The following is a 16,017-nucleotide window of genomic DNA, read 5'->3' as shown; positions in this document are numbered from 1 at the left end:
GTTAACACACACTCAACTATTAATACATATTACTTGACCTTTAAATGAAATTTAAATTGTTAAAATTGAAAAAAACTAAGAAAGATGTAATCTTGAAGCCAAAAAATAAATATAAATTTACATTATGTTTTACTTTTGAGATCATTTGAATAAAAAAGAATTAAAATTAGAGGTTGGGCCCACTGGGCTGGGCTGCGCAGCTGTCAAGTGTGGCCAAGCCCAGCCTACTGGGCCGTACCAGCCCATTATGCTCCGTCACTTCGACGGGCCGAGTCAGAGGCCATTCAACCCACTTTGCAAAACAAGAATGAAGTAACAACCCACCCCTGACCCGAGCCAAAACCCCTAAAAACCCAGTTGCCTCTTCTTCTACCTCTTCTTCTCGGCGGTCGATCAAAGCATAATCCTAAAGCCGAGAGGAGGTGCTGGAGCGACGGTGATGGGTACACAAGAGCATCAGATCGACCTAGGTCACCTTCTGGCCTTCGACCCACTTCACCACTTCCCTTCTCCCCCCTCTTCCAGGTAGGGTTTTCTGTAGGATGCGTGCGGTTTCATTTTAATGTTTTATCTTGTTATTTTCCATTGCCCACTTCCATGTTTTAGTCTAATGTTTAGTGTCTGATGCACAAATCATGTCTTCCAATTTCACTGCGTTTAGAACCATCTGACAGGTCATTACATTTTCTTTGCTGCTTATCTCTGAAGTTCATTGCAGAAAATGTAATGTAGTATAAAATCGTCGGAGTTGAATGTACTCAAAACGATTTGTCCGAGAAGGACAAATGAAACCCTAAACTTTATTGGGAAAAAATAAAAAATGAAATTTAGTTTGAACCCTAATTCATGATGTACATATTTGATATTCTCCAAGGAAGTGTTAGCAGTTTGCAGTCTTGTGGACTAGACTTCTGTCTCAATCACTAAAGATAATAGAAGTGAGAATCATGATTATAATTTTTAATAAAACTATGTTTTTAAAATTTTCAATATGAAAAAGATTGAGTAGATTTTTTTTTAGTTTTGGATTACTACAGCTTTAGAATGACTTTTAGTGAGCGTTTGGTAAAACTTGATTCCTAATGTTTAATGACTTAAAGTGACTTTAAGTTAAATTATGTTTAAATTATTAAATCATATTAAGTCATTAAGTTGATTTAATAGTCATTTTTAATGTTGAGTTACAATATTAAATTATTGTACCAAACATGCTTAATAATTTGAATTAAACTATTAAGTTATATTAAGTCTTTTATTTGGTTTACCCCCCTTAGTCTTAACTTTTAGATAAAAACAAAATTTATGGACGATTTTTTTTAGTTTTTTTTATTTTAGGAATTAGGACATGTATAAGGTTCAAAATGTTCATATAAAAAGGACTTTAAAATATATATAATTTTGGGCAACTCTTCATATCAAGATCATTGTATCTTAAGATAAAATCATTGCACCATAACTCTTATCAAAGGAATATTCAGTCATAATATCTTTTAATAGGACTTCTTAGATACAATCAGATATGGGATAGATAAGCTCTTACGATCTTACCTATGAAGAAAAAAAAGGAAGATAAGCTTTTATGATCTAAAAGATCTTTTAAGCCTAATAGAAGATGTGAGGTCAAATTGAACTAACTTAGTCATGCTATCAAATTTGCATTTCATCTGTGAAAAACATGGATGCAGCATGTTTGGAATGCTGAATATGAAACTAAAATGGGAAATTCATTCAATTTTTTATTATTTACCATGTTCAGATTATTTATCAAAAATGAGAATGAAACTCACTCATGTTGGGATTTTGACTCATTCTTCCAAAGTTATTGTGATTCACCTTCATTTTTATTCTTATTCTCACATATGAAATACACCCTAAAATGGAAAAAGATCAAGGACACTGAAAAACAGGAAAAGAAAGTTGAATCTTGAACTTGACGAGTATTGATTTTAGTTTAAAGCATAGTGCATGATGTACATATTTAAACTTTTCAACAATGACTTGCATACAAATTTAGTGCAAGCAGTTTGCACTCTCATGAGCTAGACCCCTATCCTAATCTCAAACATGGTTTTCTGAAATTAAATGATGGGACCTGGTTCACCAAAATTGAAAACTCAGCTCATACACAGCAATGGAAAGGACATTTTGGTAGTTGAAGATTTGTTGATACATCAATTCTCTTCTCACCTGTATAATTTGAATGCAATTAAAACTCATCATTTTCCATTGATGAGGCCCTTTCAATTGAACAAAGTAATTCCGTAATTGTTTCTTCAAATTATTTATTAGAATTTAGGGACCAATTCAATCAATGGGCAAGTGGGTGCATGCATGGAGTCCCAAGTCTTGACCATTTTCCAAAATGGGTCCACGCAAGGGTGCTCCCATGTTCCTTTTGGCCACTTGCAAAAAGCCCATGTGGTCAGCTGGTGTTAAGTAAGGTGTCCTTGTTTTTGGGAGTTCACCTATATTTATTACCTTTTCTATTATTTATTTTTCTTTTGACTTTTTTTTTTTTTTGTCATGAAGAGCTTGTACCCTCACCTGACTCTAGGCCTTTTATGGTGGATTTAATTAAGATGGGAAAAAATAGGGAAAAAAAAACCAAAATATGATAAAATTTTATTACATTTTTTTATCTTTTATCCTCGTTAAAAGTTAGATAATTTAAGAAAATAGTATTGAAGGAATTTATTGAAATCAAACTTTATTTTCCCTTATAGCTTCTTATACGAGTCATAAAGAAACTTATATGAGGAGTATTGGCTTTCATATTGTGCTCTGTTTTAAGCTAGAAACTTTTTAATAAAATTAGTTGATCGGGTATAAAAAAATTTATTAAACTTGGACAGAAGCTTTTTAATTTCTCAAAAGTCAATTCAAAGATGTCTTACTCAATTAACATTTCCTCCTCTCTACAACTTCTCAACTTCAAAAAACAAAGGTCAGAATGTGCAGTTTTTTCCATTTTGATCACATTTCCCATTTAATTTTTCTTATGATAATTAAAAAAAAACATGCTTTTCCATTTATTTAAATAATCTAACGATACCAATAATTTTTTCTTATTTTTGGTATAGAGTGCTCCAAATTTGACCTAATCAAGTGGCTAAGATTTTGTGGATTGGTTAGTCCCTTTGTAAGCAGTAATCAATCACAACAAGCTCTTTAGGAAATGGTATAACCATCCTTTTAGGAAGTATTAGGAGTATCCATCACATCCAATTAACATATTTTCATGAGACAGATAAAAATTATACAAGCAATGAGGTTGGCCAAGCTCTTCTTCCCATCTGCTGCTCACCACTTTGCACCCCACCACCTCTACCAGGAGTTTGATGTGGTTGGAAATTTTTTTTTTCGGTTGGGAGGTTTTGATTATGTTTTTTGTTTCTTCCCTTCTTTTCTTGCATTTTCTGGCAATTGGTTGGGTTCCTGGAGTGATTTAGGTTTTCTGTAGGATGTGTGTGGTTTCATGGAGTTGAAGGCCTAACTTCAAATCCATGGTTGTTGAAACTAAATTTGAATGATAGTAATCCTCAAGTCCACAAATAAGCAATAATTTTGGATTGACGGGATTGGAGTTCCAGTTCCAATGCCCACTGCAGACTAAGGGAGGCAAAGCTGTGGTTGTGGGGTTAATGTTGCTAAGAATGGAAATAAGGCTATGAGGTGAATAGTATTTGGAGTGTATGCTGGTTAGTTGCATTAGGGCTTCTTATAATAGAACTGTCCTTTGGGGTCTTGGAGTGCATTAGAAAATACTGTCTTTATTATATAAGGCAAGAATAGAAACTAATTGTAATGCATTAGGCAATGAATGAAGAGACATATTTGGCAAACTATTTTCAAGTTTCTCCACCAAGTCTACTAGCTGCTTCTATCCAAATAACTTGTAATTACATGACTAATTAAAAATATTTTGCATGATTGCCAATAAAAAAAAAAAGTATTGTGCATAACACCCTGGTAGCTTGATTCTAATCTGAGTGTATAGCACCAAATTGATGATTTTTTTTTTTTTGATAAGTAAGAAATTGTTTTAAAAGAGCGCAAGAGTATACAAGTCATATACGAGTAAAACGATCACAAAGTAGAAAGGAGGGTACAAAAAATACTCCCTCCCTCACCCAATGCCCAACCACTCTATGAAATCAATCAAATTCATCACTATAGTAGCTCTCCATTAGTCACCAAATTGATGATTGTAGTCCATTAGTCACTATAGTAGCTCTCCATTTTTGTCTCAAGTTTTATGAATGCATTTTTGGTCAAAAGATCTTTGTGATTGTGGTTGTTACATAGATTGGGGTGAGCTTATTGTGTCCATGTACCCAGACCTATTTGTTCTTTTGTGGGTGCTTTTGGTTATTAAAGAATCCTTGTGAATGCAGCTGGTAATGTATTTTGGTTTTTGTGGAGCTTACTGAATATAATTTTTCAATATCGTTAGGGAAGAGCTAGTGAAGGAGTGTTTACAAAAGGGCACTGAGCTAGTCCAATCAATCGCAGACACCCTTTTCAACTTACCTTCAACTGAAGACATAGATGGCCCCTTAGTCAAGTTGCCTCCACCGACGACAAGATTGCCTAGAGAAAAGCATGTAAGCCTCTGCTTGTTTTTGTTTGTTATCCCACATCTGTTGTTTCTTTTGTTTATATTGCTTCAGAAATATGTTGCTAATACAATGCACATTTGTCCTTGATTCCTGGAATATGTGTTGTTCTTCAGAATTGTAAAGAATGATAGCTTATAATACCTATCAAAAAAAAAGAAGGATAGCATATAACTACCTTATTGGATCTTTATTCCTTGTATTTAATTTTTAGAAGTTAATTGTGTGGGGACTGCTTTTTCTGCTTCCTAATCTGGTCAACAACTATTTATGGTCAGTTCCATTTCAATTTCCAGTTCATTATCAAAATTTTGATTTCCAGATCTAGAAATCAAAATGGCTTTGGAAGTGCTACTCAATCGCCATTTTTATACAATGGGTAAAACGAAATTTTGATTTCTGCTACTATAGCAATCATTTCTGAAATTGAAATGGGCTATGTGCGTTTTTGGATTGTAACTACTATTTTTATAATTTTTACCCCACTTTTGTTACTTGTAAGCTTGATTACATGCCTATTGAGGCTAGTTCAGGGATTGCCATGTGTCCCTTTTGATGTCTATAAATAGATTACTTATAGATAGAGAACATACATGTTGGTAGAGTGCTGTAGAGAATCAATTCTTAACCATGAGTGTTTAAGAGCTTTTGATCTGGAGAATATAGCAAAAAGGATGGAGAATTCACTTGAGTAAATGTAGAAATGTGGTCAAATCCTGACTTAATTCCCTGTTTTGAGTTGTTGATTATGATATTGAAATTATCTATGCTGTTCTTCTATTTCTTTTTCTTTTTTTTCAGTTTTTTTATGGACATCTATGTAGTTCTTCTTTGTTTAAATACAATCAAAGCTTAACTTGGTTCCCATGATGCTTGTGCATAACTTGATTGTTGGACAACTTATTTTGATTGATTGTGATTGAAATTGAGATGAATCTACAAGATGAATTTGAGATTGAAAAGGTAATACGAGAAACAAAGCAATGAAGTTGACCGAATATGATTTTGGAAATCGGATCTATATTTGAGGGTTAGGAGCTAATGGTTGTATGTCATGGGTGAGCATAAGAGTGTCGTGCTAGACAATCTTGTTATCATACATCTCACTTTATCAAATTGTTGGATGTTCTTGTGTGTATCTTCTTTATGAGTGGCTCCCCCTTCAGCACTTTTAGTGAATTCTTGCTAACCAATGTATTTACTTCTTACCTTTCATTTATATAACTTAACGAAGCCGTTTCTAGTTCTTTATTTTCTTTTATATTCTTTATTTCTTATGTGAAACTCTTGCTCTTTCAGCTGCCTAAGCCTAAACCACCTACAAAATGGGAGTTGTTTGCCAAAGCTAAAGGTCAGTTCCTCTTAGTTAATTTTTGACTCCTCTATGGGCAGTTAAATATTTCATTATGAAGCAGTATTTTTCATGAACTCTAAATTTATTTATATATATCTGGACATTCTGGATTGATATCATCATATCATGACCCTAATCAGCAATATAATCGTGCCTTCAGTCCTAGTTTTCATGGGCATAAGGTTAATGTGCTTGGTTGTGTTGCTTTGAAATCTGTTGCAGGTATAAAGAACCGCAAAAAAGATAAAATCGTTTACGATGAGCAAACTGGTACTTGGAAGCGTCGCCATGGATATGATCGTGTAAATGATGATGAAGATATACCTATTATTGAGGCCAAAATGACTGATGGTACATGATTGATTGAGCCATTATTGCCTTTTTTCCATTCTAGTTAAAAATTTTAATTAATGGAATTCTGTCTGGTTGTTCTTGTGGAAAAAACATAAAAATGTTTCCCAAAAGAAAAAATAAGTAAATAATTAAATTAAGAAATTCTGTTGCAGAAGCAGGAGAGGATCCTTTTGCTAAGAGACGAGCAGAAAAGAAGAAACGAGTTGAAAAACAAGGGAAGAATCGGTTACAGAATCTGAAACAAGCTGCAAAAGTTGGTGCTTTGCCAAGGTTTTTCTCTTTTACTGTTAATCTGATAGATATGAGCAGGAAAACTCTACTAGATTTATCACCCATAAGCATCAAATTTAGTTATTCACGGCTAGGAATCAGTTCTATGAATCTTTCTGCAACCTTTTCTATTCAAAACACTGTCAATTTATTGCATATATGAAAAATACATCAATATGATGAGCAAACACCAACCACCTGCATATTAATTTAGATAATTCTAAATGGCTGTGTATGCTGTTTTTACTTTTAAAAAAATAGAAAAGGATAAAGAATTTTTTTGTTCCCTATCTAATCCTGTAATTCTTGACAATTTTTATTTTTACTCACAATGGGTTTGCAATGCCTTCTTTATTTCCCTGATCTCAGAATTGTTATAATTTCCAAATCCCAATTTTGTAATTATGGTTAGCCCGGTGTGGGCTGATTTCCAATTTGAGCAGATGATTTATTTACAGTTCGGTCATGGAATCAGTTTCTTCTTGTACCAAATGGTTTTGAGATCTATTTGGCAGAATTTCAGTTGACTGAATGATCAATGTAGTCTAATCATTTACCTTTTGATGAGAAGATGTCTTTAGTGGGGACCCATCAGCTGGATGACATAAAATGATAATTGAGGACTGGATAAAGTCATTGTTTGTTTAGTCTTGTTTTGGTGCTATAGCTTGAAGGATCTTTTCCCCCCTTTTTGAGGTGCCATTCTTGGATTTTTACAGGGCAACCTTGTTGTGTTTAGGGTTTATTGTCATGGACTTAAGTCTTTTCCTAAGCTTGTGCGGCACTTATACAAGTCAAGACACTTGATCTTGTTAAGTCAGCCTTACTCTCGATGCTTGGCTTGTTAGGCTAAGATGCACACAACTTGGAAGCTAGTAGGCACACGTAAGCAACACTTGAAGAATAAGAAACTTTATTGCTCTCAAAGGATGCTTTACAAGTGCTTGGAAGCTCACTTGCTTGGTGCCTTGGCCAAATGAGGCCTTTACCTATTTATAGGCATCAATGGAGGATTCTCCACAAGTTTCTTGGCCTCTATATAAACCCATGGGGAGGGTTATTTGGAGCATCTTGTGACATTATGCTCTATATATATATATATGTGTGTGTGTGTAAAATCCACTTGTTATAAGAAATCACACCATAAACATATTTTAAATGTGGCAACTTGTGAATTCCTTGTGTTGCAACTCAAGAACTGATTGGAAGTTTTTCCCCAGCCACATTCAACTTGCTGCCACAGCCTTACCTATTACTGGAACCCAAACTGCCCCAAAGAAAGTCAGCAAAAATGAACTTGAGGATGTAGCCAGCATGGCCGCCACTGCAACAGCCAGTGGTGGGAAATTTGACAAGAAGTTGCCTGGAGAAAAACCTGAAAAACATAAAGGAAAGTATCGCAAGGTCTGTACACATAACCCTATTACAGTGAATTCTTCAGTTCTTTTCCTAACTATAAAACCTGATGGAGCTGACATAATCCATTGTTCTTATTTAGTTCCTGCCGGTAGTGGAAGGGACAGGAATTGGATCACTAGAGAAGCAGCAAACTGAAAAAATTTTGAACAAGCTAATCTCCAAGAATTCCCATGAGATACTCAATGTTGACAAGGTATGAATGAGCCATTTTTTTTTTTTCAATCCCTTTTTTCCCTTGTTGTCAAAGATCAAAGTTTGCTTTAGCTTTTGTAGCTGAATAATTTTATTTTTATTTTTTAAAAAAAACACCAAATATAATTTTTGCTAATCACTGTAATGTATACCATCTGGAAACCAGGCTATTAACATGTACAATGTGAAGAAAGAGAAGAAAAGAAAGAATCGACAGGGGAAGGATTCATCAACTTCAAGCAAGTTGAAACCAAAGAAGCAACTTCAGAAGAAGTCATTAAAGAAAGGAACTTCCAAGAAAGGGAAGTCAAAATGAATGTAGTATTTATGTTCAAAAGGTGAAGAAAAGGAATTTTTTTTCATTTTTTTTCTCTCTCCTGTACTTCGGTCTTCCCTAGTTTATGGATTACATTATTACATAAAACTTACATATCGGCTGACCTATTTGATAAAAAGTTATAACAGACTTCCTACTCATCAATTTTTATTATTATTATTATTTTTAATATTTTATTGGTTTTCAATTTGGCATGTCAGTCCCAACTTGGGTCAAGAACAACATCACATTATGATCCAATTCCTGAATTCATTTCTAAGTTTTTTATAAGCGGGTCAGATTTGGAGTGGTTCATTTCATAAAATACGTACTATATTTGTGAAATTTGTTTTTATTAATCATTTACTTTAATAGAAGAGATTTCTGGTATAAAAGTTCATTCCTGTAGATAAAAAGATTAAACGTTTAGTACCAAAAAAATTCCTCCTTTGCATAATTCTTTTTATAAGTTTTTATAAGGATAAGGTGGTGTTTGTTTTTTTATTTAATTTTAAATAGAATCTTAATGCTTAATAATGTTAAATGTTAGGTTATTTGTTTTTGTAGTATTTTATTTTTATTCAATATTAAAAAGTAAAAAAAAAATTAATATATTATTTTTTATTTAAAAAAATTATATTTTTTGATTTTTTTTATTCAATAAAAAATTTATAATAAATCATAAAAAAAATAAAAAAACAAACACTTCTAAGAGTTAAAATCCTTTTTGGATCCGTACGTAAATTCCAGATTAGTTAATAATTAGAATGGTCGAAAAGGCTGGTCCGTAGCTTGGAATCCTTGGATGACTTACATGAAACTTGTCTATCAATGTGTCCGACTTTTAAAATGATGTGCTACTTGAGGTCTAAGTTAAGAATTCCCTAACCATGTCAAACTTCCAAACAACTGAGGTTCCTTTTAGTTTCCACTGATTATCAAACAAAAAAAAAAAGCCTAAAATCGAGTCTCTTAATAAAGAAAATAGTTATTTTATAACTATAAAACATAAACCATATTTTCTAGCCTAAGTGGATTCTAACCCGCTCAAAGCCTGTCCAAGGGTTAGGTTGGTTAGGCACAAGGTTGAACGGGTTAGCCCCACCCAATTGGGGTATAATTGTACTACAGCATTTGCACAGTTAAGATCAAAATACAATATTAATCATAAAAGTCAAACAAGATGGCTTCAAAACAAAATGTCATCTTCCATTCTAGGAGCACATGCAGGATATTCTCACATCTCATGCACTGCAACCTGTTCTAAAACTCAATGGATCGACTTTGAGACAACTAAAATGAGGAAAGAAGGAAAAGAAAACAAGCCGCAATTGCAAGGAGTTTAAATTATCCAGCTCTCTGCTCTAATACCAAATCAAACCACGCCATAATGCATGATTGCTGTTATCTTCCTGCATCCATGAATTCTTTCTACGAAGCACTGTACATTGTATAATTCTTGGATACAAATGGGCGAGGGCCTAAGAACCCAACAGAAGTGGCTTCTGCTATGACCTGCACAAGCAAAGGAAGTCGGATTGAGCATATGCTATGTATGGTCCCTATAACCATGAAGAGAGGGAGGGATCATCACCTCAATTCTTCAGTATTCGCTTCTGATTTCCAGACTATATCTTTTAATCCTGAAGAGAAGCTTTTGTAGAACTGCCATTTGGTCAGAGAATTGGGAAACCGAATTAGAAAAAGGCAAATTGGTCCTTAATATCAAACTTCCTATAAATGAACCTGTTGAAAAAAAGAAATGAAGAATTTTAAATGCTTAGCATGCCTTGTGGAACTCCAGTGTGTCACCACCAGTTTTCCGAAGCTCCACCATGTGCAAGGAGGGAGCCACCTCAAACACCTGAAGTTCAAAAACAATCAATTACTCAAGTATATGCAAATGCATTGTATTACTCTATTTCTGAGGAGACATTTAGGGCCCACAGAGGAAAAAATGCTTTCTGATTTGATACCCATAGTCAGACAAAAAAATGATAATAGTAAGAAACTAAAGCAATGTAAATCCATGGAATCTTGAATAAGACAGGCACGCATGCTACAAAACCCCTATCTCCAAATGTTGCAAATGATGTGAAGAAAGAACCGTGGTGTAAATATACGCAATATCCTAATTGTCATTCAGTTATGTAAAAATATGAAATATCTTAATTGATATTCAATTAAGTAATTTTTTTTTTCCAAAAAAATAATCTGTATGACTCATAACCTAGGGAGTAAAAAGAAGAAGGGCATAATGTCTCAATAATAAGGTGACATGGATCCAAACGGATACCACAAATCTCTATTTATCACTAACTAAAAATTGAGTCTCTGTTTTATTGAAGGGATGTAAAAAGACCTTAAATTGACCAATGATTAACTAAGTACCTCAGTAGCTACAGAGAGATGACCCTTCCGTCCAGTTTTGTCACCTTGCAACTTCATCTGAAATGGTTTAAAATAAGGAATGATTAAATGATACTTCTGCACATAAGAACTAGTTTGTTTTTTAAGTGAAGATAACTTCGGCATCATACATGGTAAAGAACTAAGTTCATCAAGATGTGCAGCATGAGAAATAGATGAAATCATTACCTTGTAGTTTTGCTTGCGAACATTGAAACCTAGAGGCTTTGCAGTTTCCTCAATTTTAGACATAATCTCATGGGCAGGGCGCTGGGAAGTGAAACTTGTCTCTCGCTTCACAAGACCCTATAGTTTGGAAATCCAAATAAACAGCAGTCAGAAATGACAGAGTTAGCTTGTCATTAGAACAGAAAATAGAACCACCTAGGTAACACTAGAAAAGCAACACCATTCAAATTTTAATTTAATTGCAGGGATTATTTGACCACTGGACAGCCGCAATCAGAAAGCCATAGCTGATTCTGAGACAGAAACAACTATTAATTGAACAAAATCAGCTTCCAATCCCATTACACAGTTATGGCATACCCCTTCACTGTCCAATCTTCCAAGCTATTCTAGGATCCCACAAAACCTTTCATTTGTATATAATACACATAATGCTCCATACTAACATGACTGAAAGGAAATAAACCTAGTGAAACATACCACCTGCTTCCCGAACAAGTTTTCAAGATTGAAACTCTGAGACCTAGAAATAAGCTCGAAGGCATTCATGGAGACAGGTTTTTCTTTCCTTTCTGTCACAAGATTTTCCTGTAAAACAAATAAATAAACTTCAACCAAGAATCATCTTATTCATTTTTTAGGTTGACCATGTAATCATTTTATAATGCCACAGGCATAAATCAAACTAGATGACTCCCTGCATGTAGATTTGAGCACTGGGAAACAGACATTCAATCTCTTCCACAACACAATGCATTTGTAAAAGAAATTAAAGAACATACGTGAAAAAACAAAGAACATCAATGTCTCAAGCACCACTTCCTCAGATCAGGGAAATGGAAACATGAAGGTGAATAAAATGCCTTACCTCTGAATTATTGAAAGCAGCATCCACATCATCAACATTCACATCCTCTTCCTGCTGAAAACATGTTGGCTGGTACCCTTTCTTGAACCATCCATCTTCCAAGATTTCAGGAATTGTTATCCGCTGCACAAAAACAATTGACAACCAAATGCATGCATTAAACAAGTGAATGGATATGGTTAAAGATTTCAGATGAATTGATGAGTTCCAAACCAGAACAAAGGTTTGGGAGCTTACAGTTACAGGATTGGGATCAAGAATACGGTTTATCAGCTTCTTTGCACCAGGTGATAACCATGATGGACATGAGAAATCAGCCTTGCAGATCTGAAATTTGGGTAGACTATGTATAAATGTTCTGGATGATATTCCCACCATCAGAAAAGAGGAGATAGAACTCAGAAGCACCTAACCTTTTTATACAAAGCCATGAGGCTTACTTCATCAAAAGGCAAGTACCCAGCCAGAAGTACAAATAGAATGACCCCACAAGACCATATATCAGCTGATGCACCATCATATCCTTTATTATTGAGAACCTGATAAGAGAAATATCAAGAGGAAGAAATCAATAGAAATAGTTGCATCACCACAACCTCTGCTTTCCATAAATCAATAGGGAGGTACCTCAGGAGCAACATAATTTGGCGTCCCACAGGCAGTGTGAAACAGCCCATCTTCCTACAGTAAGGAGAATGATAATGAGATCTACCTTCATTGCATATAATAGTCAAAAAGATACCTCAAATGGCCATTATTTTGACAAAAATATGAGAGATTATAAACTTGGAAAGAGCTTCCCTATTATGGCAAAGAGATTTCAATTGCAAATCTTGAAATAAACCTTAAGCACTATTGCAGTTATTACTAAATATTTACCCTCACTTGCTGTGAAAGGGCACTCAATCCAAAGTCTGATATTTTAAGAACACCGTATGAATCCAGAAGTAAATTCTCGGGCTGCAAAAATGCCAATTAGTACATTAATCAATGGAAATAAAGGAATACAGAATCTTTGGTTTCTCTTGACAAAAGAAAAGATTGAGAAAACATCTTATAAACCTTCAAATCTCTATGGTACACGCCTCTACTGTGGCAATAATCTACAGCATTAATGAGCTGCTGGAAGTATCTCCTGGCTTCATCCTCTTTAAGTCTCCCATTCTTGGCCTAGAGAACAACAAGCCAATAAGAGAGAGTCTTATGCGTGTGTACAAGACCAAATGCCAACCAGTTAACATACATGAGACGTGTGGTCACTTGCTCACGCTAGCAGTCAGCACACTTCATAATTTTACTACATGGAATTGAGACAAGAGGTTTACGAATAAGATAAGTCCAAAGAACAAGCCTTACAATTCTGTCAAAGAGCTCTCCTCCATCAACAAACTCAACGACAATGTAGATCTTTGTTTTGCTCGCCATAACCTATGCATAAGGACAGAAAATGGAAATGAAACTAACATGTAGAAGCAAAGGGAATGAAAGTATCTTGTTTTTTGGAATTTGAACAATTGTCTCATATGAATAGAAAACTAAATGTTGTTAAGAATACGCATATACATGTAGTTGGAAAAACACCTTTTTTTTTCTCATACGTTTTCAATATTCATTTCCAAAACAGTCTAATCCTCCTATATGAATAACGTATATGAATGGAAGTCCTATGCTTAAAAAGCAAATGCCACATATTCTCACTGTCGACAAAAGGCCAGGTGATTTGTCACATGCTCCACCCCAATATTCATTCATATGAAATTCAGCCTGCATTGCTGTGTAATTAGCATATAAACTATGGCATTTACGAGGGAATTTATGCATCAGTGGGTATAATTTTTACGAAGGCGTTGTTTCATACTATGTTTATGGTCAGTACAGCAGATCATATAATAAGGGCTTGTGAAATTTGTCAGAAGCCAATTAATCAAATGCCACTTCCCATAATTTCAAGTTTTTCAACATATTTTAATCGGGTATGTAGGCCTAAAACTATTGCAAATCACCCCACTTAGGAAACTTCTTTACACATTTACCAACCAATATGCTTAATCCTTTAGCTTGTATGTAACTAGTAGGCAGAAAACATTTATTCAAAGAACACACGAGAGAAACAACACAAGACCCGATCCTGAAGATTTGGATTTAATTATTCCTTCTAACAATCATTTTAATATTATTTAAAAGTCTAAAAGTCCTTCAAAATCATTCTAAAATAAATTAAAATTTCAAAGAACCTTCTCTCAAGTTCTCAACCTCATTATAAAACAAACAAATTTCTTGAGACAGCTTCAAATATAATCAAACCGACCTTGACATTCTACCAAATCAATAATTGAACACCGAATCAATGATTGAACTATTTCATCGATATTTAGCGGACCGAAAACTTCAATAATTGTACTACCTTAATCGAAAGCGACATGCTAACCCGTACAATTAGCAGAATAAAAAAGTCGGAGGAAAAAAAAAAAAAACAGGTCAAATTGCGAAGAATACCTCGAAGATCGTCACAACATTCGGATGCTTAATCAGCTTCATTGTCGATATCTCTCTTTTTATCTGCACAAAACCGCCATTAACAAATATATTGAGGAAGATTAAGAGAAAGAATCGAAAGAGTAAGAAATAGAGAAAGCAGACCTGTTCCACCATCTTGTGCCGGAGAACATGATCGCGGTCGAGCACCTTGATGGCGACGCTATCGCCGGTGTCGGAGTTGCGAGCGTACTTGACCTTGGCGAAGCTCCCCTCACCCAAGGTTTTACCGATTTCGTATCTCCCGACACGGGTCCTCGTCGCCGGAACCTTCATGCTCATCCTCTCTCCACCGTCCTCGAATTAGAACCGGAGTTTTCTGCCGATATCAATGGCGGCGCAACCTCTGTTATCACGACGAGAAGAAGGAAATGATTATCAGCTTGGGTGAGAGCTGTGTGGTGGTTTTGTAGTGGAGGGAACCGATGGTGGAAGGATCGTGGAAGGAAGACGAAAATGTGGGACCCACAGCCACGGGTGACTCGGGTCCCATGTGTTCTCTCTGCTCCACCAGATTAAAACCCATCACGACCAATTTTGACTTCCCCATGATGCCATTCCTGTTCTCCTCAATTTACCACAGTTACCCTTTTCGTAATTAATTATATTATTAAATATATTCTTCAAGTAGATGTTAATTTCTATTTTTAATTTCTTGGTCTCCATAAATTAAATTATTTTTTGAACATTTTTATTGCGATTTGATGACGTGTATATACTATATACACATGGCCTTTTAAAAAATTAATAAAATATTTGCACCACCACTTAAATTTTAAAAACATTTTTAAAAATATAAAAAATTAATTAGAGTAATTTATAGGCAAAGGGTGTCCTCCACGATATATTATCCAACTTTTTCTATTTTTCTCTTAGATAAGATATATTATCGGATAACTTAAAATATAAAATATATGTATGCCAGGTAATAAATTTATTTTTATTTTTTATATTAATTACTTTCTAAATAAAAAAAAATTGATTCAAAAAAAAAAAAAAAAAAAAAAGAAATAAAAATATTTGTAAAATATATTGTGATAATGTTTATATATGTATTGTTTAATATATAAAAACTATTTTTATTGAATAACATAATTATAATTTATAGAATCATATGAATTAGCCCTAAAAAAAATTAGCCATCTTTTAATTTTAAAATTTATGTCTAGTCTATATTAAAATAAGTAGAAATTAGAAAATAAAATAAAATATTAGCACAATTACTAAGATTTTATTTTTATTTTTTATAAATATTTGAACAACTAAATATTTAATGTTGTTTATTATATTTATATGTATTTTTAAAATGAATTATAATCAAAACTACATTAATATAATACAAAAAATGACAATTATTTTTAAAAAATAATAACGTAACTTTTTTTAATAGAAGGAAATTATAATATACACCCTTCAATCTCCTTCCCTATAATTAGTAAATAATTGATTTTTATTAATCAAATTAATTTTATTCTTTTATATCAATGTCTTTTGT

At 33.9% G+C, this 16,017-nt stretch overlaps 2 protein-coding genes across 3 annotated transcripts; one reads left to right on the top strand and one right to left on the bottom strand.

Moving 5' to 3' along the window:
- Positions 1–340: 340 nt before the first annotated feature.
- On the top strand, positions 341–8,695 carry LOC117932792 (ribosome biogenesis regulatory protein homolog). The gene is made up of 8 exons (XM_034854122.1): positions 341–525; positions 4,454–4,604; positions 5,916–5,967; positions 6,193–6,321; positions 6,477–6,594; positions 7,815–7,998; positions 8,093–8,206; positions 8,372–8,695. The coding sequence occupies exons 1-8, from the start codon at positions 440–442 to the stop codon at positions 8,519–8,521; spliced, it is 984 nt and encodes a 327-aa protein (XP_034710013.1). The 5' UTR covers positions 341–439; the 3' UTR covers positions 8,522–8,695.
- A 959-nt stretch (positions 8,696–9,654) lies between these two features.
- LOC117932103 (CBL-interacting serine/threonine-protein kinase 9) lies at positions 9,655–14,942 on the bottom strand. Of its 2 annotated transcripts, none has more exons than XM_034853146.1 (15): positions 14,628–14,942; positions 14,484–14,546; positions 13,344–13,415; positions 13,050–13,157; positions 12,867–12,947; positions 12,615–12,668; positions 12,401–12,526; positions 12,225–12,314; positions 11,988–12,110; positions 11,603–11,707; positions 11,120–11,236; positions 10,913–10,969; positions 10,311–10,385; positions 10,116–10,186; positions 9,655–10,036 (listed from the first exon to the last, which is right to left on the bottom strand). In XM_034853146.1, the coding sequence occupies exons 1-15, from the start codon at positions 14,802–14,804 to the stop codon at positions 10,030–10,032; spliced, it is 1,326 nt and encodes a 441-aa protein (XP_034709037.1). In that variant the 5' UTR covers positions 14,805–14,942; the 3' UTR covers positions 9,655–10,029. The 2 variants fall into 2 exon arrangements, with proteins under 2 accessions (XP_034709037.1, XP_034709036.1); XM_034853145.1 differs by having other exon boundaries at positions 11,600–11,707; positions 14,628–14,941.
- Between the last annotated feature and the right edge of the window lie 1,075 nt (positions 14,943–16,017).

Source organism: Vitis riparia, chromosome 15 (genome assembly GCF_004353265.1).
Source record: "Vitis riparia cultivar Riparia Gloire de Montpellier isolate 1030 chromosome 15, EGFV_Vit.rip_1.0, whole genome shotgun sequence".
NCBI classification, from domain to species: domain Eukaryota; kingdom Viridiplantae; phylum Streptophyta; class Magnoliopsida; order Vitales; family Vitaceae; genus Vitis; species Vitis riparia.
The sequence above is the reverse complement of the archived record's forward strand: the minus strand, read 5'-3'. Positions and strand labels throughout refer to the sequence as shown.